This window comes from Lissotriton helveticus, chromosome 2_1 (genome assembly GCF_964261635.1).
Source record: "Lissotriton helveticus chromosome 2_1, aLisHel1.1, whole genome shotgun sequence".
Taxonomy (NCBI): Eukaryota; Metazoa; Chordata; class Amphibia; order Caudata; family Salamandridae; genus Lissotriton; species Lissotriton helveticus.
The window spans coordinates 162,683,246-162,707,501 of NC_136059.1; the positions used below are offsets into that span (position 1 = coordinate 162,683,246).

At 46.7% G+C, this 24,256-nt stretch overlaps 1 protein-coding gene across 1 annotated transcript in view; it reads left to right on the plus strand.

The window, feature by feature from the left end:
* Window positions 1–24,256, plus strand: part of STOML2 (stomatin like 2) — a 144,527-nt gene that overhangs the window by 29,081 nt on the left and 91,190 nt on the right. The window contains exon 2 of the mRNA XM_078674670.1: window positions 20,167–20,319. Within this exon, the coding sequence (XP_078530796.1) occupies window positions 20,167–20,319 (153 nt within the window). The remainder of the gene's footprint in view (window positions 1–20,166; window positions 20,320–24,256) is intronic.

The following is a 24,256-nucleotide window of genomic DNA, read 5'->3' on the forward strand; positions in this document are numbered from 1 at the left end:
ACCCACTAGCCAAATTGACTGGTCAGGATTTTAGTTGACATGGTTTTCAGCCATACTGTAAAATTACATAGGCCAGGTCTCCTGTACAAGATTCCTACCATAAACACAATTTTCGTACAATAAAAGAGGTGGTTGAAAAACAAAAACACACGTGTAACTGGTAGCTGAATTTCGCACTAAAGGAGGGGTCAGTAGGGGTCATTGAAACAAACCAGCAAGTGAAACTGTGGGAGGACCCCTGCCAGCCGGAACAGGGAGGACAAGGGTACCCCGTGAGGAGGGGGCGTCGAAAACAAAGAGGAGGGAGGGGGCAGCGAGGACAAAGGGTAGCACTAGACATGAAACAGAAGAGATAGGCCGAGGCACAGAGGTGTTTGAAGCCCTTTCGCCGCTACAACCTAGAGTACCTGTTTTCAAATGCCTAGCACCCCCTCTAGGACCAGTGCTCCTAATGAAGGCGGGGCGGGGGGCTTCCTGTCATTGTGATGCGAGGCACATAAACATCGTTCAAGGGCAAACTGAGGGAGGGGGGCTATGTCTGATAGCAGTTTAGGGTCATGAAAAGAGATTTAACCCCCAAAAACATCCCTTGTGCCCAAGTAGACAATAGAACTATCACAGCACTGATACAATTGATCAAGTACACCGTCCTCAACAAAGTGCTACAAATAAAGGTACGTTTTGTCTCGCCGTTGCCTACGTTAAGCATCAAGCCTTTGTTGACCCCACAAGTCCGGGCAGCAGATAGATGGTTTAAATGTGAAGGGGGCTCTCCCGGTAACACCCTGTCTCCCAATAACGGACAGAGTGTATGCACGACGATATGTCACCGTTAAAAACAATTAAAACTTCCAAAACCACACCAGCGGTGTATTGAAACGAGTCACTACACAACGTTCAGCGTGGAAATAAAATACAAATTACAAGCAAATAAAAGTGAAAATCATGAATATACAAGAAACGTCTGTGTTTACTGGGGAGGAGGACCACGCAATCCCAGTGCCCCCCCAGCCTCTTTCTATTGCAAGTCGTGACCTACTGGTCACACTGGCAGCTGGGGACTTTTTTTTTATCATGAATGTAATTTTTAAATGTTATGCGTTTTTATATAGCGCGGACTTTACCCGAAGGTGTCAGAGCGCTTCACCAAAGGAACAGTACAGCCACTCTGAGAAGCAACCCCAGAGAATGTAGGGCTCCAACACGCCGCCCAGTGACACTCTTACATCGCGACTGCTTCCTCCGTGAGCCACACCAATGCCCTCAGAGTCACCGAAGCAAAACCAACGCCAGACCGCAGGCCCGAACTCCACTCTGGCTGGAAAATCTTCGGTGCTGAACCAGCTTCTGTGAACTCTGCAGCGCATGGTTAAGTACGGCCGTGACAGGTACTGTGAGGAGAGACGCTGACGATGGGCACACGGACAGTGGGAGGGGGGGGCGGGAAAGGAACGGCCAGCGGGAGGGGGGGGGGAGCGGGAAAGGAACGGCCAGCGGGAGGGGGGGGTGGGAAAGGAACGGCCAGCGGGAGGGGGGGGGAGCGGGAAAGGAACGGCCAGCGGGAGGGGGGGGGGCGGGAAAGGAACGGCCAGCGGGAGGGGGGGGGCGGGAAAGGAACCGACAGCGGGAGGGGGGACAGGAAAGGAAAGGAACCACTCACCTGGACTTCCTCGGCCGGCGGTCGGCCGCCAAATGGCCCAAACAAACCTCGACGAGCCCAAAAAAAAGCCCCCGCCCACCGCTGCATGACGTGGCCAAAAGAGAAAAATTCTCGGGAACGCCCCCGAATCGCGTCCGGGATTGACGGACAGAGCCTTCTCCCAATGGCTAGCCTCCATTTATGGAGCTAGCCAATGGGAGGAGGGGGCGAGGAGGGGGCGGATACCCGACCCCACAGAGAAACATAAGATTTTGCTAGCGCATGCGTACTTCGTACGCATTGGCTAGGCAAAACCTAAAAAATGTCATTTACAATACCAATACCTCAAACTTTCCTAATGCGAGACCTATTGCTTGCAAATGCTTGTTATAGTTATGAAGCTTGATCTTGCTAGTTTGTCCACTTGGGCATTCATTGATAGGTTGACGTCCATGGTAATTCCAAAGTTTTTTAATTCCTTAGATACATTAGGGGGTGTTCCCTGACAGTCAGGCCAGGCAGAGCGTGGGTCATAATTTTCCCATCGCCACATGTGAGTATTTCCATTTTGGAAGCAATCGGTTTGAGATGGCTCCATGTCCAGGAGTGTGGAATTTATTAAAATATCTACTTGTCCATGGGGCAGGTTGCTTCATAAATCTACTTGTCCCTTTGGTGCCATGTTGTGCGGCGACAAATTATGGCAGCAATCTCATTATAAAAGAGCTCTTATATAGCCTCTCTGATTATGCCAGGGCTCATACCATAGTAGTGTTTGAATACTAGTAATCCCTTTATGTTGCTACGTTTCCGCAGATCTACATACTGGGACTAAAGGAAGTGGTAAACAATAGTTCCAGGGTTGGAATGTCCTTTTGAGTCTGTGCAAACCTACTAACTTGCATGTTTTAAGGGTTTTCAACAACTCTTCTCTAATCTTTTCCAATACTGAGAAATGTTGGAAATTTACTCCTGACAATGGCAGACGTAAACCTTCTTCCAGAGTTGGGAAAAAAGTGATTGGAGGGAAAATAAACTTGCAAACGCAAACACTCAGGTTTTCGCATGAGCAAATCTACACATGCATATTTGCTCATTCTAAAATGCAGTTCACAAATATTTTCTAGGAGTACTATTTCTTGCCCTACTGCTGTAAATTCTTGTGAATTCACGAAAGCCATATAGCTGCCCTTAATGCAAGGACATAAACCAAGGGTGCACTTTTAAAACTTTCTTTAATAATTGGGCCCCTAATTTGGTCTGGTTTTAACCATGACCTTTAGTGTTTATTAAAATTCTCTCTCTCTGTATCGGCTGGCTTCACGTGAGTGACAGCATTCTGCTCTTTCATAAGGAGCTTATCGGCACACCAAGTAGTTTTGTTCAGTGCCAATAACTAATGTGGCAGTGTGTGCTTTTTTGAGACCAAAAACAATTTTTGCTTTTGCAAATGTTTGTTATAATGGTGAGGGTCCGGCAGCTCTCACATCAATAAGGTTTTACAAAAACCCATGCCACAACAAGTCACGCATTGCCAAAATGAAAAAGCTGACCACCATTTCAGACCTACTGGCTTTGCCTTTTTTTTTTTTTTTTTAAAGAATTTTATTTGACAAACAAGTCAAAGAGATTAACATATCCAAGTACAGAATCAGAAAAGTAAGATAAATTGAATTCAAATCGGTGCATGTTCATATTATACAAAACACAAACAAAAGTTATGGAAGAAAAAAAAAAAAAGATAGATCCTAATCAGTACAAATCATTAATAATTAATAGACCATAAACAAGAAGAACAGTCATGATCCAAATCATTACTGGCATTGCAAAAAATTCCCCCATATCTTGGCAAACTTTATTTTTGTTTTAATTCCTCTATTCCTAGCAATAGCATCTTCCATAGTGTAAATTTCGAGAACCAATGTCCACCATTCAGTTATATGAGGAGGATTCTGAGAGATCCAAGCCCTAGCAATCACGAGTCTAGCACAAGCCAGTGTAATATTTAGCAGTTCTTTATAGATAGGGCTAACCGGGTATATGGACAATAGTACCGCGGCTGCGTTGAGTGAGAAGTTAATTAGTTGGTTTTGCGTTAAAATATTTTCTATGTCCGCCCAATATTTAGCTAAAGTTGGGCATGAGTATAACATATGTATGAGGTCTGCTGCCACCAGACCACATTTAGGACATTTAGTACGATCATTGTTAAAATTATTTTGTGTCCATTTAGAGATTTTTAGTGGAGTGTAGTAAAGTTGGCTGACCGTTCTATAGGATTGGAGTTTCAGGCTGGAAGACTGGACAGCTTTAGTGATGTTGACTAAGGCAGCAGAAATATTCTGAATTGTCACATTATATCCTAGGCTAGCAGTCCATTTTAATGCCAGTCTAGGAGCTTCGTCAAAGCTATTCTGACTGAGACACTTATATCCCAAACTAATTAATGATTTTCTATGCACGGAATAAAAACAAGCCCATATATCTGAACTTGTAATTTCTATCAAATTCATTTTCCGTACTAAGTAGTCCCTGATCTGAATGTATTTATATCTCATTTTTTCAGGCAGTTTATACAAAAGTTGCAATGTTTCAAATTGTAAAAGACCATCAATACCATACAGATCTCCTAAAGTCTGAATACCAAAGTTGGCCCATTCTCGACCAGTTTCATCTCTAAAAATATCTGGAAGCCCGGGATTGTCCCATATTGGCAGCTCATTATGAAAAAAAGAAGTGTTACACTTGGTCAACATCTGTTTCCATATGAATACGGCGTCTCTCGCAGTCTTAAATTTTACGCGTTTGAAGTAATTTGGGTCTTGTACTTTTGCCAGGAATTGTTTTGAATAACCACCAAGCATAAATTGGTGAAAAAAATATTGTTTATTAGGGGCAAATAGGCTACGCAGCCGGCCTAAAAAAGAAGCGAGAAAATAGGCTCTGAAATCTGGGAAGTTCAAACCTCCCTTTTCAGATGAGAGTTTTAATATTGTCATAGACCTTCTGGCCTTCTTATAGCCCCAAACGAAACTACTTAAAATGCCATCTAATTTCTTAAAGAATAAGTTATTAACGCGGCAAGGTATGGAGCGAAATAAATATAAGAACTTCGGCAAAATGTTCATCTTAATCAAATTCATACGGCCTATAAGGTTTAAAGGGATCTTATGCCATTTTTTCAAAAGATTTGTAACTTCTTTTAATAAAGGATCATAGTTTAGTGAATTTATATGATCAGTTTTAGATGATATCTTTACCCCTAGATATACTGCAGATTGACATAGTCCCTGCACAGGTAAATTGGCCTGATAATTCATGATAACCTGTGTTTTATTTATATTTAATTTATAACCTGAAATGATCCCGAATTTATTAGCTTCTATCGTTATCCCTATTAGTGCATCCGTTACATTGGTGGTATAAACCGCTATATCATCCGCATATGCGGTAATTTTTAGGGTTTTACCTTCATGCAGAATTGGCGCAATCTTAATTTGAGCTTCCAAAGCGTTAATGAATGGCTCCATGGAGAGAGCAAAAAGTAGGGGTGATAGCGGACATCCCTGCCGCGTCCCCCGGCGAATTGGAAAAGTAGAGGATAGTGCCCCAGCATAGCTGATTCTAGCGTTAGGATCCTTATATAATGCCTGAATACTTCTTAAAAAACGCCCTCTGAAGCCAAACTGTCTTAGAACTCCCCACAAATAGTCCCACCCCACTCGGTCGAACGCCTTCTCTGCGTCTAAAAGTATCATACCGAGTGGGGTGAGATTAGTTGTAGCCACGTCAAAAGCGGTAATAGCCATGTTAACATGCATGGTGGTGTCCCTCCCAATAACAAAACCATGCTGCTGGTCATTTACCAACTGTGGCATAAGAGGGGCTAGTCGTATAGCTAAAAGTTTAGAATAAACTTTAGCATCAGAGTTTATCAGAGATATAGGTCTATAAGACCCACACTCCACAGGAGGTTTATTTTTTTTTAAGAAAAACATAATTTTAGCTGTCTTCCAAGAGTCTGGTGCCTTCCCAGTAGCACCAATTGCATTAATGACCAGACAGAACAGTGGTAGAATTTCATCAGCACAAATTTTGTATACCTCAATGGGAAGTGTATCCTCCCCAGCCGCCTTACTAGATGGAAGAAAGGTAACAGCAAAACGGAGCTCTGTTAATGTGACCTCTTGTTCTAATTGATCAATACATGTCTGTTCCAGGTATATTGCTTCAGGTAAGTTCTTCTCAATATAAGATTGTAACTGAGCATCAGTGCCTCTACTCTCGGGGGTATATAGATTTTCATAGTATGAAACAAATTGTCCCAAAATTTGTGCTGGTTGAGTATATAAAACATTGTGGGGACCCTTAATAGCTTTAACCAAGGTTGTTGCACGATCATCTGCAACTTTATAGGCCAAAAGCTTCCCGACTCTATCTCCACATTCATATTGAGATAATTTATATTTGATCATTTTCTGAGTGTTTTTCTCCCTGAAAGAGCTTTTAAGAGTTGAGCGCTGAATTACAAGTTTAGCTTCTAATTGAGTTATACTTTGCGCATCCGTCTCATCAGCTCTAAGTCTGTCTTCTAGTTGTTTCTCAAGTGATAACATATTAGCTAAGATAGCCTTAGTCTCTTTTTTGCGAATAGCGTTTTGTTTAAATACATATTGCTGCGCAACTCCCCTAATAAAAGCTTTACAAGCGTCCCAAACTGATAGGAGATTAGCAGTATTGATATTAATTTCAATGAATTCCTTAATATGTTCCTTTAACTTAGCTACAAATACTGAGTCTGTTAGCAAATATCTAGGGAATGTGAAGAGTCTAAGTTCGGGCATCCTTTGACATATATTAAATATAAGAAGTATGGGACTATGATCGGATGAAATCCTTGGGAATATCTTTGCCAATGCTTGTTTATTTTTGTTTCCCAAAATCTTATTGAAACTGGTTACACTGATTTTCTAATATGAATATTTTGGGGAAATACTAGCATGCATCAACACATTTTACTAAATGATGCGGCAAAGAAATGGAACCTGAAATTTGACAGTAGTTTAGCAAAAAAAATGTTTTCCTACTTTCATTTTTAGGGACATTTTATATTGAAAGCAAAGAATCATTAATCTTGCTTTCAAGCGTCTGCAAATATTTGCATCTAATCAGAGAGAATTCTGGGAGCATTATGCATAGCCTCATATTGCTAAACTTTGAAACCGTGTGTCCACATTTTTATACTGGAACCACTGTCAGTAGTGCAGTCAGAACTTATATTTACTGAGAGAGCTCAGCCTAATAATAAAGGCTCTCAATTAATGGACCATAAATACAAGTTTGAACAGCATTAACATACACACACACATATTAACTTAACTGCAGGCAGTGCCCTTCCCTGTTCCTTAATGTGGTACTGCAAACTGGCAGCCAAAGGGTCTGTTCTGCAGGGGGTTGGGCCTGCTTGTCCAAAGGACAAAATGCACATTAAAACTTGTTGCCCTTGACCCCAAACAATATGTCCTGGGCGTCGGGCTATAGGAATTCCACTATTGTCATCCACTGATCAACTGCTCTGAGGAAACTGAACTTTTGAGAGTTTCTAATGTCTTTGCGGCTTTCCAGTTTAAGGAGTATTTGTGTTTCATCTGCATAGTTATAGCATGTGTGCTGAAATGTATTGATCATTGCCTGTAATGACTTCATGTAAAAAGTATGGGTGGGATGATAGTACCTTGAGGGACTCTTGCTTTTGTGAAGTAGGTTTCGGATGAGAAAGGGAGAGTATGGATGACATTAGTTTGTGTTTGGAGGTAGGATGTGATCCATTCGAAAGCTGTCCTCTCTATGCCAGGTTAGTAGAGTCTTTGTTTTAAAGTGTCATGGTCAACCGTGTCAAAGGCAGCTGAAAGCCCATAAGTAGTAGTGCAGCAACCCTGTTCCAGTCAACTGTGTTCTTAAGGGCATCTCAGATAGCAATAATGGAAGATTCTGTACCTCTTCCTGGACGGAATTCTGTTTGGAAGTCTGAAAGTCTTCAATGAATTGTGACATATGGGTTAATAAACCTCTTTCTTTCAGTTTGCCCAGGAAAGATCCATTTCTAATCGGTCTGTAGTTGATGGGATTAGGTGGGTCCTGGTTTGTTTTCTTTAGTAATGGGCATATGTATGACTCTTTTTTCCGATCTTCTGTTAACATTCCTGTGGTTAAGGAATTGGTGTGGCAGCAGAGGTAGTTAAAAGAATTTTCTTGAAGGTTTGTGGTGGAGATGGTTCAGAAGGGCTGCTGGCAGGCCTGCTTGCTTTGATCAAGACCATAAATCCATTATGTGATATTTGTTGAAAGGAATGCAGAGGCTGGGTTAGCCTATGCTTTGAGGGTATTTTTTAGAAAAGGGTTGGTGCTGGTGTTTGTCCAACGTGTCTGCTTTGGTTATGTATTGATTTTCCAGTTTGTCTGTGAAATCTTGAGTAAGGGAATGATTTCCTTCTAGGCAGTTTGGTTCATGAAATTCAGAGAGAATTTCATAAATTCTTTATTTGCAAATTTAGCATTTTGAATTTTCTGAAATAGTATTTTTTTCTTAGCTTTTTTGATGATTATATAATCTTATAAGTTTCTGTACGTGAAGTTTGTCTTGATTGGAGTTTGTTTTGAGCTAGGCACATTGCAGCTTTCTAATTTGTTGTTTGATCTCTTTTATCTATGTATTTATCCAAGGTACCTGTTTTCTTTTGTACTGTTGTGTTGTTCTTAGTGGTATTAGGATATTAAAAGTATCCTGTAGCCACTCATATATTTTTTTAGCAGAATTTATTGTGCCTAGATCTGTACTGAATGTTAGTTGTGTTTCTAAGTGCTCAAAATTGAGTTTCTTCCACAGTCGATAGGTGGATGCATGCAAGGTGGTTTTAGGTGTGTAGCTTTGTGTTTTATGTTGGAAAGCAAGCAAATGGTAGTCTGACCATGTGACTGGAGTAATTGTTTGAAGTGTGACTAGTTCTTAATTTGCAAAAATGACATCTAGGATGTGTCCATTAATGTGTGTAGGTTTATGGACGATCCGATGTAGGTTCAGTGCGTCTAGGTCAGTGGTGATTGTTTTTGGATGGGGCATATTGGGTTTGTCAAACCAAATGTTTAGGTCACCAAGAATGCCTAGAATGGAGTATAGTGTTTAATAAGGGTTGAAACTGTGTCTAGAAGTGTGTCTGGGAATGGTGCATTGTAGGTGGAGGCCTGGAAAGGGGAAGCAAGTTACAGGAGGAATATATATGTTGTAGGGTTGCTTCTGGTGAAGAGGGCCTCTCAACCTTGTATAGAGACTTCATCCGCCGTAGTGATATTCATTGTTTGCTTGAATGCAACAGCTAGGTCACCTCTTCTGCCGATGCAATTTTGTGTAATAGTTTGATAGCCTGGAGGAATGGCTTCATTCAACACTGGAGTCATGTCATCTTCCAACCATGATTCAGTTATGAAGAGTAAGTCCAGTTATGTGTCAGTAAGTGGGTCGAAGATGTGATGCTTGTTTTTTTTTTGAGTGATCAAGCATTTATTAGTAGGCAGTTTAGAGAATGTATTTTGGTGATGGTGTGCCTTTGTTTTGTAGAAGAGGAAGCAGTGTTTTGTGGACTTGTAGCAGGTGTGTCCATAGTGCTGGTATTAGCTTTATCTACCAACACACCTGAAAAACATCAAATCAGGATCCCCTAAAGATCCCCTCCCTACACTGATACTGAAACAGTTAAATGCCTCTTCACAATCAGTTATCATCAACCTACTGAACACCTCCTTGCAGGAATCGTCCATCCCTCCTGAGTGGAAACTCGCTATGATTCACCCACTCTTGAAAAAAGCCAATACGGTCCCCGAAGAACCTAGCAATTACCGCCCTATATCATTGCTCCCCATCTTTTCGAAGATTCTAGAAAGACATACATAAACATCTTAACCATTTCACAACACACAATCTACTTCACCCTTCCCAGTCTGGTTTCAGAGCTGGCTACTCGACCGAGACCACTCTATTAGGAGTCACTGAAATGATACGGAAACATTTAGGTTTAAAGCATTTTATTGGTGCAACACAAGAAAACAAACAGACAGAGCATTGAAAGCATCAAGTCACTGCGGCCAGGGCCGCGCACGCAGCGTTAGAATCTCCAGTAGACATCTTAAACGAAGACCAGTCCGCAGTGACATTAAGGACAAGCAGTGTTGCAGTAGAAGAATAACCCTCCCCCCGAAAAGTCCCAACTCCCGGATCCCCCCCCCCATGCCCCCCCCCCCATGTCCAGTGCGCAGGCCTATCCTTTGCGATCTACCCGGTCCCTCATCCGCGGAAGAAACTAATCCAGCTCACCCTCAAGTAGCCGGATCTGCAGGTGTCGTGAGCCTTAAGAGGCGGAGGTATTTGGGGCAGGTAAGTTCCCTGAATTCAGTAAGCAGCAAGGACTTGAACGGTTGCCACAGATCGTCAAATTGCTCAATATCCCCCGCTGCTGTCAGTGATAGTTTCTCCATGTCCAATACATGCCATAATCTGTGGAGCCAGCCCGTGATAGAGGGAAGCGTAGTGGTGCGCCAGTGTTGTAAGATGTTCTGTACTGCAGAGCCTAGAGCAATAGCCATCTGTCTGCCTCTGCGAGATCTAAGGGGATACATTAACCTGTTTGGGAGCCCTAACAGTACGTATGCAGGGAAGCGTGGCAGTTCGGTGTCGAAATGGGAGTCTATCTCATCTAACACTTCTTTCCAGTAAGAGTCTAGGAGTGGGCAGTCCCATAGAATGTGTGTCAGGGTGCCCACTTGCCCACATCCCCTCCAACAAGCGTTGTCCTTACTACGGTCCATTTCATGTATTCTTTCTGGGGTATAGTACCAATAGGTAGAGACCTTCGTCAGTGTGTCAGTGAGTCCCATGTGGTATGCTGAGTGTCGTGCTCTGTATGATATCTGCTCCCATTCCTTCTTGCTCAGTGTCCTTCCCAATTCCCGTTCCCAGCGCTCCCTCCCCGGGTTGTAGAGGTGTGAAGAAGGTGGTTGCAATAGCTTATAGAGGTCTGTAATCAGTTTTGCATCTGACGTGCGTGTCATGAGCCATCTCTCATAAGGGAGGAGTGGCCTATCTGCTGCGTCCCGTACCTGTGGGTGTAATGCCCAGTGGCGAACCTGCATATAACTGAGTCTTTCGGACTCTGGGAATGAGTGGGCCTGTCGGAAGCATGGGAAAGGGACGATACCCTCCGGGCCATACATATGGCACAGGGCCCGACATCCGGCTGCTCGCCAGTGGGTGAAAGCCCCTTTTTCCATCCCCGGAGTAAAGTCCGGGTTATCTACCAGCGGTGTGAGTGGCGACGGGAATGTGGTAAGATTGTGGGTGATGTTGGTGGCGTCCCATACTCGTAGGGGCACCCTGGTGACAAAGGAGGCATATAAATTCGCTGGGCGATGAATCCGGCGCAGGAATGGTACCTCTTGTAAGGGCCGGCCCGCCACCGCCTGGTCCTGGAAAAGCCAGTGTTTGTCCGACTCCCATCGACTCCACTCTACTAAATAACGCAGCTGGGCCGCTTGGAAATACTTGTGGAGATCTGGTATCCCCAGCCCTCCAGCCTCAGGGGCCAGCATAGAAAGTGTCCTCCGCATTCTGGGTCTCCTGCCCTGCCAGATAAAACGCGAGAGATCTGCCTGCGTCTGTTGGATCCACCCAACGGGCGGTTGGAGCGGTAAGGCCCTGAACAAGTACAGAACCTGGGGCAAGACCGTCATTTTCACTGCAGCTATTCTACCCAACCAGGAAAGGGTGCTGCGATTCCATCGTCCGAGTTCTTCCCGGATCTTCTTGCCCAAGGAGGCGTAGTTAGCTGTCACCATGGCTGATAAGGTGGGGGCCAACTGTATCCCCAGGTAAGGCACCAGGTCCGACGACCATAGCATTGGGAACAGGCCTTGCAGGTAAGATCTAGTGGCTGGCGTAAGGGATAAGTCCAGGGCCACCGATTTCCCCATATTCATCTTGAAGCCCGCCACATCGGCAAAGGAGTCCAGCTCCTTAATGCACTCTGGAAGGGCAGACCGGGGATCATCTAAGGACAGTATAACGTCGTCCGCATATAGACTTATGGTACGAGTAAAGCCCCCAAACCGCACTCCGGTTATCGCGGGGTTGGTACGTATCCGTTGGGTGAAGGGTTCCATATAAAGGGCGAAGAGCAGGGGTGAGAGCTGGCACCCCTGTCTAGTACCTCTCTCAATGTCAAAGCTCCGTGAGCTGTAGCCATTCACCCTTACCACTGCCGTCGGAAATTTATAGCAGTTCAGGATCATGGAGCAGAATTTCTTCCCTATACCAACCTTCAGCAGGACTTGTTCTAGATAGGGCCAGTGTACCCGGTCAACCGCTTTTCCAGCGTCCGCCGCCAACATCATCCTCTCTCCGGGAATTCGGGAAGCCTTCTCTATAGGGTGGACAATCCTTTTTGGTGTTGTCCACTGTCTGCCGCCCGGGGACGAATCCCGCCTGGTCCGCGTCCAGGAGCCCTGGGAGATGGGGGCTAGTCGGGCCGCGAGGATCCCGGTATACAGCTTAAGATCTATATTAATGAGAGATATCGGTCTGTAGGAGCCGCAATGCGACCGATTCTTCCCTGGCTTGGGTATGACCGTGAGAGAGGCTCGTAGAAGATCAGGGGGGATGGCCCCCGGAGCAGCGAACGAGTTAAATAGGCGGGCGAGGAGCGGAGCCAGCAACGTGCAAAACGTTTTATAGAAGAGGGATGTATATCCGTCCGGCCCTGGAGCCTTACCGTGCTTAAGTTTGGCAATGGCGGTGATCACCTCCCCGATTCTAATTTCCCTGTCTAGGTGCTCTGCCTGCGAGGGGGTCAGGGAGGGGAGGACGACTGAGTCTATGTAGGCTGCGGTCGCGGAGTCATCCGGGGGACACCCTGTGTAAAGATCTGCGTAGAACCTGCGGAAGGTTTCGGCAATGTGGGCGTCCTCCGTGACCGTCGACCCTGTGGGGTCAGTGATCTCCTTCACCAACTGTCGTTGGTGCGTTACCTGGAGCCTATTAGCCAGCAGTCGGCCACAGCGATCCCCCCCTCCGGTGTAGTATGTGTGGCGCAAGCGAAGCGCCGCGTACTCTGCACGGTCCATATCCAGGGCCGTCAAAAGTTTCCTCGCCTCCTTAAGCTGCTTCCAGATCCGGGGGGCCCCTGTCCGGCGGTGCATCTGTTCGAGCTCCCGGACTCGCTGGGTGAGTTCATCCCTCTTACTCTGTCGTTCTTTATTTTCCGTCGAGGAGATGGCTAGAAACTCCCCCCTAAGGACCGCCTTCAAAGCCGCCCATTGTGTCGCCAAAGAGGTATCCGAGTTGTCGTTGTGGGCCAAGTAGTCTCGAATAGCACCGGCTATGCGTTTGACCACTACGTTCCTGTGCAGTAAGGTGTCCCGAAGGCGCCAGACCCTAGGAGGGCAAGACATCGGCGGCAGGCACAGCGTGGTGGAGACTGGGGCATGGTCTGAGAGGGATATTACTCCCATCTCCGTTGTTGAGGCCATCGTACGTACTGGAGTTGAGACCAGAAGGTGGTCCAGCCGCGCGTACGTTTTGTGTGTGTGGGAGTAATAGGAATACCCCCATCATTGGGGTGCATGCAACGCCAAAGATCGTGGAGGTCCACCTCCGATAACTGCGCTTTACACCCGGCCGAGAACTCCCCGGCCTGCGGGGAGCGTTGTGCGGATCGATCTAGGGCTGAGTCGAAGACCATATTGAAGTCCCCTCCGATGATAATGTGCCTGTCTTGCGAGGCGGTGACGTCTATCAGTGCCGCTCGTAGGAAGCGTTCCTGTTGGTCATTAGGGCTATACAAGGATCCGACTGTAAAGGCATCCCCCCCCGACCTTAAACCTGTAAGCCAGCAGCCTGCCTTTGTGTTCTGTGAGTTTGTGAAGGACTTCCCCCTTAAAACGTTGGGCTACCAGGATCGCAACCCCTGCAGTTTTAGTGGTGCTGGAAAAGAAGGATTGTGTTGGGAACTTATGGGATCGCAATCTATGGGAGTCACGGGGTAGCAAGTGGGTTACTTGAAGGAGACAGATGTCCGCTTGGGTGCTCTCTAGTAGAGATAGTACCGCCCGCCGCTTGACCGGGTTGTTTAGGCCCCGGACGTTAAGAGTCACTATCTTAAGAGTCGTGGGTGGCATGTGAGATGGTGGAAGTAAAAGCGTAAGATCCCCGCCTGGTCGGGACAGGGTGCATGAATGCCGCTAGGGCGGCTAAGGCCTGCATAGTGCACTGGATAACCCACCCTCCCCTCCCGGTTCCCCTATCCCTAATGAAAACTCCCCTGCCCCACCCCCCAACTCCCCCTCCCTTGACACTAACTTAGAACAACCCCCCTCCCCCACCTCCCTGCTCCCTTGTAGAATGCCAGGGCCCCATTGTCCCAGTCCAGTCCTCAGAGGACAAGTCTGTGGTAAGTCACTAAAGTGGGCGTCCAGCCACTACACTCCCGTCCACCACCCCTCCCCCCAGAACGCCCAAACCTGCGATACAAAGGCTGATGTGTCGATCTCCCCCCGGAGTCATCTTAGGCTGTCAGCGCGATATCGCTCGGGCCTGTATCTCTGGCCACCTCCCGCACTACTTCGTCCATTTCTGCTCGGATAGTAGGCAAGTCCGGTCGAGCAGAGGATCCAGAGGACCGGCACCTAGGGACCCGCTGCCAGCCATCCCTGGTAATGCGTCGTCGTTGAGGAGTAGGCGCATCGCTGTCTGTTGCGGTGATTCCCAGTACGTCACATGTGTCCTGAAGGGAGCGAAGTTGGTGCAAAGTGCCGTTCCATCGAAAGATGAGGCGGAACGGGTGGCCCCAGGAGTATTGTGTTGTGGAAGAGGTGTGGCGCCGCGGCCAGGGCGACTGACGCTGGAATCTGGGGACCACGGTTCGATCCCCGGCTCCGGCGGCAGGTTAGCCCAGCACCATGTGACTCTGGGCAATAGCTCGCTTAATCTTCCCGACGGCCCCCCAGCGCCTAGAGACCCTTACGGGTGATTGTGCGCTTTACAAATGTGGACTTGTGTTCCATGTTCCCGCAAGAAATCCGTTGCTATCTTGAAGGCTTTGCGCTTCTGGAGCGTAATGTCTGAAAGGTCCTGGAAGAGGGCGACCGGGTGCCCTCGGAAGTGCAAGGACTGCTGCTTTCGCGCTTCACGGAGGATCCGTTCCTTAAGCGGGAAATCTGGCAGGAACGCCAGGATATCCGGTGGTGGTGCCGAGGCCCGACGTGGGAGGCCCACCCTATGCGCCCTGTCAATTCGGATAGGAAAGTCCTCTTGTTCACTCAGTATCTCTCTAAACAAGGCCTGTAGGTACCCAGCAATGTCCTCACCTTCTTCTTTAGGAGGTTCACCCCGGACCCGGATGTTGTTCCTGCGGGACCGGTTTTCAAGGTCCTCATTGTGCGCCTGAAGGTCAAGCTGTTGATCCCGCAAGCGAAGCACTTCCTGCTGCAACTGTACGATCTCCTCATCCCGCGCGTGTCCCGCATCTTCCATGGTAGGCACTCTTTCTCCAAGGCCCTCGACTTCTTTCCGTACCTCCTGAACTTCTCCAGCCACCTCCTGCTTCAACGTCTGGAAGTCATCTCAAAGAGAGCTGAAGAGAGATTCCAGGAAGGATCTGGTGACTGGAGGTTCTCCACTGGTCGCCTCCGATGAGCTCCTGGAGGGACCTGGCGAATGTTGCCCTTTGTCCTGTTTTGCGGGACCCCTGTTCAGCATTTCCGGCAGTGTCCGTTCCCCCTTCTTGCCTCCCCTGTTGCCGGCCATCTTAGAAGCGGGAACGTCCCAAGTAGAGTCCTGACGTGTCGTCGGCTAACTCCAATGGCCAGTAAGGTGCAGGGACAGGGACCCTTCCAGGGAGTCTGCTCTGTATGTTGCAGAGGATCGGCATACCCCCCGCGGGAGGCACCCTTTTCGCTACCAGGTCCGCCGTCCGCTCCTCCTCCCCAGGCAGCGGTCTGCGGCCTTCTCCAGCCGCAGGGCCGTCGTAGTAGAGTGTGTCCAGGTAGTGCAGTAGCGTCTTACCCCCGCCTTCCGGACGAGCTCCGGTATCGCTGTCTCTGTGGGCACCGGGTGTATTAGTATACGTCTCCGACTGGCCAATCTCGCATCTGGTTACCGGGGACTCACCGGGCCATCCGTGTGCCTGTTCCGGCCGTCCCCGCGGCCAGTAGACTGATAGGCCTCTCCGGTCTGCTTTCAACAATGTTCAGTGTGCCGCCTCACCCAGGCTCGGGTTATATAGGCTAACGCACACCGCTCCTCCCAAGGGCCAGTCGGTTCTGCGAGGGTTCGTCTCCGGGGCTGTTCGCCGAGGCGGTCTGGGCCCAATGCCCCCCTCTGGTGGCATAGTGATGCTCCTCCGGTACCCCGCTCCCCTTCGTGATCTCTCCTGCTGTGTGCTATTTGCTGGGTCTGTGGCTTCACGCAAGTTCCGCTGCCGCTAGCGTCTCGCTAGTAGGCCGCGTCCTCGGCCTCACGTAAGGTCCCAGTGCCCAGCCATGTGTCGCGGCGCCGCCGTCTCCCGCCTCCTGGTACCCCCTCGCTGGTGGGCGCCGTCGGGGATTCCGCCGGGCTTCACTCGCACTGCAGGGGGGTCTGCAACGTACTGTTCTACCCCCAGGTCCGCACCTACGTTGTCGCTCTCCGTGCGGGCCCTGGATCTAGGCCTCGCCCCTGCGCTGCTTTGCCTCCGACCGCGATCCGGGGGCCCCTCCACTGCTTCAGGGCGGTGCGCTGGGTGCTCCCTTCTTCCGGCGAGAGTCACCCACAGGCCAGGGAGGGATCCGCTGAAGCACGCGGGTCAACGCCCGCTGGTAGGCCGCGTCCCCGGCCTTGCGTAGAGGCTCCGCCCGAGCCACGCGCTCCGCTACCTCCGTTTCCGACCCTCGGGCACTCCTTCACCGCTGGGCCCCGACGGAGGCTCTGGTAGGGCTGCCCTCCGCTATCGGGCGGTCCGCAGTGCACTGGTTCGCCCTGGGCCCGGACTCTTTGTCGTAGCCTGTTTCGCGGGTCTCAGTCCTTGGCCTCTCTGCTGTGCCGCCTCCGCTGTCGGCCACGTCCCGGGGGGCTCCGCCGCCGTGCACCTCTGGATCGGGAGCGCTCTGGGCGGTCCGTCGGCTGCTCCTCGATCAACGCTATAAATCTTTAGCAGGTTGGGGGAGATCTGCAAAGATTTACGGTTCGGGGGCCTAGGTTCGTGGGAGCTCGCGGAGAGTGTGACCGCTCACCCCGCCATCTTGGCCACGCCCCCATACGGAAACATTTAGACAACGGAAACCATGTAGAGCTCATTTTGTTAGACTTGAGCGCTGCTTTTGATACCATATCCCATGAAGTCCTCCTAAACACACTACTCTCTAGGCATTCGGGATTCCGCTCTCCATTGGCTCGCCTCCTTCCTTGACCAACACACCTTTCAAGTTTTTTCACACTCTGTCTGTTCAGAAGCCCTTTCTTTCAACCATGGAGTTCCTCAGGGCTCTATCCTAAGCCCTCTACTGTTCAACCTATATGTCACCCCTTTGGCAGAAGTCGCAGAAAAGTCAGGACTCTCTCTCTCTTCATACGCCGATGATTCCCAAATCATTTTTTCACTATCCCTTCACAACAACAACGACCCCTCAAACCTTAAAACTGGGCTCACCAACATAGCTCACTGGATGCAGCAAAATTTCCTTAAACTTAACGGCGAAAAAAACGGAGATCTTAGTCCTAGGAAAAGAAAAAGAATTGTGGAACCCTACACATTGGCCCCCTGAAATGGGTTGCCTCCCCACCCCAGCATCCCAAGTTAAAAATCTAGGCTTTCTAATTGACGACTCACTCAGCATGCACCCACAATCCATCAAAGTTCCAGCCACCTGTTTCACCATTATCAAATGGTTAAAAAAAATCTGCTGGATGCTACCTGAGTCTACTAGAAAAACAGTAGTCAATGCGCTAATAACATCCAGACTTGACTATGGAAACAACCTATACCTCGGAGCAAATAAATCTGTCATCCATAGACTGCACTTAGTACAAAACTCCGCAATCCGACTCCTGAGTAAAGTCCCAAGAACCTCCTCTATCACAATTCACAGACGTAAACTACATTGGCTCAAAATAGAGAACAGAATCAAATTCAAAGCACTGTGCTTCATGCACAAAATCAAGAACAATTGTGCTCCCCGTTATCTTCAACACCGTGTCAACCCATACCTACCTTCTCGCAATCTCCGCTCCGCCACCCACGGGAGATTCATCGTACCGAAAGTCAAACGAGTTAGGATGGGGGGCAACGTTTTTTCCCACTTAGGCCCCGCAGCATGGAATTCAATACCCACAACTCTTCGCAACGAACCAAACTATGTACAGTTCCGAAAAGCTTTGAAAACCTGGCTTTTCAATAAATAACCATCACGATTATCTGTAAACCTCCGACATCGCCGTACCTTGCGCCAGGAAACCCTATTGTGGGTAGCTGTTGCGCATTACAAATAAAATAACTAACTAACTATGAGAATAACAATAGTGTAGCTGTTTAGTATCGTATTCCTTGTCCAGCAGCCTAAGCAGGCATTTTGATGGGTCTGCATGTGTAGGTGGTGGAGATGGTGGTTGAGAGTGAGCTGTGTTGTTTTTGTAGAGGAGCCTTGTTATGCAGTAGACATGCAGATGTGAAGTTGTGAACATTGGCATGTTGCTTATTTTGTTCACGTCTGTTTAGGGTGGAAGGTGTATGAGTTAGGGGTGGTGGTGTAGCATGTGAGTCAAGTTGTAAGGTTCTAAATTGTCCAATGGATGAGAAGCGGTTAAGAGAGTTGCAGTATTGCTGTGTTTAGTGTGGGGAGAAGAGAGAAAGCGTGGCAATGTAGTTGGTGTAGAGTGTGTATTAATTGTGTAATCAGGAGGGTGATAGTGGGTGTATGTTTCTAGTTTGTGGCGGAAAGTATTATGAGGTAGTGTGTGTGTGTGTGTGTGTGTGTGTGAGATGTTGGGCAGGTGTGTGTATGTTTATGTTTTAGTTTTGAGGAGTAATGAGAGGAGGTGATGAAGTATTTGTATGTAAAGTATTGTTGGCTAGTGGAAGCTGTAGGGCAAAGGGGGTGGTGATGTGTTTTGGAAAGGAGTACATGTGGTGTGTGAGAGGCAATGAACAAGAGTTAAGAGTGTTAGATTTGATTGCAAAAAGAGGTCATGGGTGTGGTGCAAAAAGAGGTCATGGGTGTGGTGCAGTGGAGTGTAAGGGCTGTGCTTTTTTGGTAAAAAGAAGAGAAGGTGCTAGTGGATAAAAAGATGGAAGGTTTGTTGGTGTCAGAAAGGGGTCTGTTATGAGTAATTAGAGTAGGGATATGTGTCTCGATGGGATATAGTTACGTATGACATGGATTTGGGTTGTGTTGGTGATGAGTGGATTGGTTAGTGGTATACGATAGGGATGTTTTTGTGTGTTAGTGAAGGTGCCATTGTGTGGTAGTAGGGGAGAAGGATGTATAGGTGTGGTTTGTGAGGTTTTCTTGTGGGTGTTGAGACATTGAATGCGTGTAGGGTTTGTTTGTAGTGAATGAGTAGAGACCATTTGCTGTGAGTGTGTTAATATGTTTGTGGATGTGAATAGGTTCAAGTGGGAGCTGGTGAATGGAAAATGTCTTGTCTCTATGCGCCGCTGTGTGGATGATTTGTATTTTCTCACCTACAACGATGCATGTACTGTTTTTTTTTCTTCTGTACTGTCCTTCGTTATTTTGTATTGTTTTACAACTTTTCTTTCATTCCTTACACTTTCAGGACTTTTTTTTCCCCATCAGCTTTTGACTGGAGGTATTTTAAGTTGGTTTAAGCCACTAGTTTTCAATGACCTCATTCTTGTAATTGGGTGTTAATTACCACATTATTTTTAGCTCATGCGACAAATAGGGCAAGTAGACAACAGACCTGCAGTATTTAGCATGTGATGACCAACTTATTACCCCTGCAGCTCTGTTCTCTCCAGTCTGGAGTCCTGCAGCTTGGATTCCCCCACACTTACTGGTGCAGCTCTTCCCCCAAGCTCACCTCCCGCATCTCTGCCCTTATACGCATGACTTGCAGCCCTGTCGCCTACATTCACCTCATGCAGTTCTGCCTTTCCCCAAAATTCACCTCCTGCATTTTTACCCTACTCACCTCTTGTAGCTCTCTTGTTGAGCCTTTAGCACTGCACCCCGCTAAACCCACACAGTTGTACCCTATTTTATATCACCTAATGTTGCTTTGATGGCTGAATGAAAAATGGCAACGGACACATTTCCAAATGTTTAACAATTGTTATTCTAACAGTTTGGGATGACCCAGTTAACTATTATCGATTGTAGTCTTCTCCCACCCAACATATGGAGCCAAAGTATGTGATGGGATTCATAGGCATAAATTCTATTGATGCTGAGGATTTCATCTTGTGCTTTTATTCCTTTTAACTCAGAGTTCCAGGCAAGCGGTTCGGGTAGAATGGACCCCGGTGGCCCAACAGAGATGGGCCTCCAACATGCCCATGAACACGGTGATCCAGTTTGTCCCGCAACAGGAAGCCTGGGTGATTGAGCGAATGGGCAAGTTTCATCGGATACTCGAGCCGGTAAGGTGACTTTCTTTCATTGGTTGTTTACTCTTTAGTTTTGATTCAGCAGTACTTTAATGCCATTTATGACAAATATCTTGCCACTGAAAATAAAAACACAGAAGGAGCTCTTGTAGTAATACAATCAAAATCCAGTTGTCTTTAGTCATTGGTCCACTGCATCATTTCTTCTCGTTAGTGGGATTGCATGTTGTACTGTATGCGCTGCTACCTATCTGAAACATTCAATGTCCACCGTGACACCCTGCATGAAAACATGCCCTCCAATGTCCTGTTTCCTTCTCAGAAATGAACAATGCAGTAAATAAGAATCTGTTGCTGACATTAATGCAGTAAATATTATAAATAAAGAACAGAAGTGTTCACACTACCCGACTATGTTTGGACTGTGAACCAAAACAACCTGACAAATTAGTTTAGTACTGATAGAGCGCGCGAGGTCACCCAACCAATAATTTCGCCGCTTCCGGCCCATATATTTCAATTCACCATATACATTGACCGGGTGACTTCACGGGCTGCTACCAATTTGTGTGAATTCCCTACTGTAATTACTCAGTGTACCCGACTTACCATCCACCGACACGGGTACCTATGACCACAATGGATCAGGGAGCTAGCTGTAAAAGGAAAGGCAGCAAGATGCAACTCAAAATGACATTCAATACCTTTGTAAATGACCACGGACAACTGGAAGTTTTAAAGTCTTTATCTAAAGTTCGTTCTCAGTAAGCATTAGATTTACAAGGATAAGACAATCGATAATCAAGATAATGAAAAGTACATAACTATAGAGAAATAAAGTCAGGGTAATCATGGAAATGCTAATATGTGCTGCAACAGGAAACGCTATGCATTTAGGGCAAAAGTTCTTTAGACAGTTTAAGTAAGGACGTTCTAGACCATATCAGAAAATGACAAACTGCAATGCAAAATATGATTTCTAACAGATAGGGTAACATGGGAACATGTTATGAAAATATGCAAATGACTTTATGATTCAGTAGTTTGCGACAAAGAATGGAAAAATCAACATGTGCAAAGGTGTGTCTTTATTGAAGCAAAAGACAGAAAAATAGAAAGGTGCAAGTTTAAAGATTTCAGAGCAATATTTACCTAGACTGGTGTGGAAACCAAACCCTGGCCACGGGTCAGTTTAAGGACAGGAAACCCTCAAGGAAGGATACCCCTCAATGGACAGCAGGTGCAGAATGGACACCCAGGAAAGGACAGGAAACCCTCAGATTAGAAATCAGGACAGGACCTCAGGACAGGACAGGAAACCCTCAGGACAGGACCAGCACCCGCAGTTCGGAAGCAACGCCTGCGCTCCACCCTCTCTGCGGCTATCGATCAAGACCCCGATTGGGTCAGCGAACTCCCAGCAAAGTGCTTCGCCAGCACTTTAAGGTTCAGTAGAACCTTAGTCTATGGTCAATTTCGGACAGAGTACTCCGCAGTGCTCTGTATCTTCAGTCACCTATTGAGTGCGATGGGTCAGTGACAGGCCAGCTAAACCAGACAAGTCGGACAATTTCCCTAGGTGAACCCAGGGTAGATATACAGTTTGGGGACGGTGTACCACCCCCCAATGTTGCAAAGTGTCAGAATCCCTCAATTTGGATTGGTCCTAAGATAGGATTTGGGTAACACACCAATCAGAACAGACTATTTGGAGGCCTTATTTACATCTCTGGGCACCGCCTAGCAAGATTGGGGTTCCCATGAGAAAATTGCGCAGAATACAGTGAAAGAAATACATTTAGCAACATAATGGAACAATATCGTGATGCTGCGGGGCGAAGGTACAGCTTCCCAGGGTGGCTTCTGGTATCAACCTTCTTTGGCAGCAATTCAATGCCATGATGGCTCCTGGCGAGTCTGCGCACAAGTACCCTCCAAGATGCTCTCCCCAGCCCAGCACCCCTCCGAGTCGAGGATACATAAAAAGTAAGCGAAAACAAATTAATACATAGAAATAACGATATGAAAACACATCATTGGGTTTGTACTTTCAACTTATCACTAAATTTTATACTTATGCAGTCTAAATGTTAGCTACATATACACGGGCACAAGAGCAATGGCACGAGCAGTACCACGTTATTGCCAAAGCTATGTATTACGCATGCGCAACTATTTCCCTCCAAACCTGCAAACACGTCGGGACACGTGAGTGTGACTGACGCATGCGCAGGAGCTATTTCAAAGCAGCGGCCATTTTTAGGACTCAAATTAATCGTATTAGAAATACACATAGGCAAGCTTCATTGATTTCGTTTCAAACATGAAATAAACGTTAGTAAGACGTACAATTTATTACTTGGTTATACATGGACGAGGTTCATGACAAAAGCAAGTCGCAAATGCGAAGCTTTGCTTCATCAATCCCCTCTTTGATGATATTTACTATCATCACAAAATAAATGGAACCAGATGCCAACTTATCACACCTTATACAGCTCTATCTCTTCCATCAAGCTATTCAGTTTTTCTCTCTCATTTTTGGTAGGGTGAGAATTCTTCACCCTTTTGTATATCTGATTATTCATTTCCTCTAATTCAAGTTCATCCACACTTCGTTTCACTCCTCTCGCATTCACTTGATGCTTTTCGGTGTGCTTGCGACATTTGCAACAGACAAATATGAAGAATAGGATAAGACCTATAATTCCAATTGGCATCAGTATCTTAAACAATAAGCTTTTACCTAAGCTAGCAAACCAATGACCTACATTTGAGAGACCATCTACCAGTCTCTTCCAGGCACTGTCAACCTCGAGTGGTTTGAGTTCCCTTTCCAAATTAGTAATGTTTTTCACATATCTTTTGAGTTGCACACTTTTGTCCGGAATATAAGTGCAACAATGTTGCGCCTTCAACATCCGGCAGACTCCGCCCTCTTTTGCTAATAAGGTATCAAGAGCAAGTCTGTTCTGCAAAACCATTGATCTGATCGCAACCATTTCGGTATTGACCAGCAGAAATCCATGAGCTGTGTCAGTAGACAACACATCCACTATAGTGGACAATTTGCAAATTCTGTGAGTGTTCAGAACCACTCCCACTCCAGGTATCAGTGCACTGAAAATACTACCCATTATTTCACCTATGCTTTCTCTTTTACTACGCACTAAGCCATTAGTATTTTCACTGCTTCCAGTAACTTTGTTCACATGGTATATTTTCGGGAAGACAATGCCAAAATAGCAGCTTCCATACCAGTGATCCGGCAATTTGAAATAAGCCTTGTCCCCACATATATAATAAATTCCAGGAAACACAGGCTCTGACCCATTTTTGAAACCCCAACCTCCAATTACCTTGTAATTATGTTCGCATTCACTGGAACCAATGAAAATGTTATTATAATAGCTAGTCTTCTCGCGGTGAAGACATAGCTTGCCTTTCTTTTCAAAATCCAGCAACAGAGCAGGACCCGCTCCACCATTTGAGGTGCCTTCCATGTTGTCAGCCCATTTTGGCCTTTTCTGTGTTTCGTCATCTGCCTTTCTTTTTATTTTTATTCTCCTTTTCTCTGCCATGTTCAGGAACATCTTTTCCTGCTCACGCAAAGAACAGGTCAAGTTATCTCTGTGTGCGTCACCTAGGTCTATATTACCTATAGTCAAAAAGTATTCGCCCATATAGCGAGAAACGTCACTTTTGGTATGTACAGGATTCAAGTTCCCACGTATAGGAAGTTCAGAAAAGATCACGTCACTGTTTGAGTAATAGTACTGTAACGGTCCTCTTTTGTAAAATAAACTAGCTAAAATGCTACAGGAAATTCCATATGTCAAAGGCAAGTGATGGTATGTCACGCCTTCAGCTACAGAGGTAGGTAGCTTCATGCAGACATAGCAATCTTCAATTTCCATAGTCTCTACATAGTGTATTAACAAGTTTGCGAAAACATTTAAATGCGTTCTAT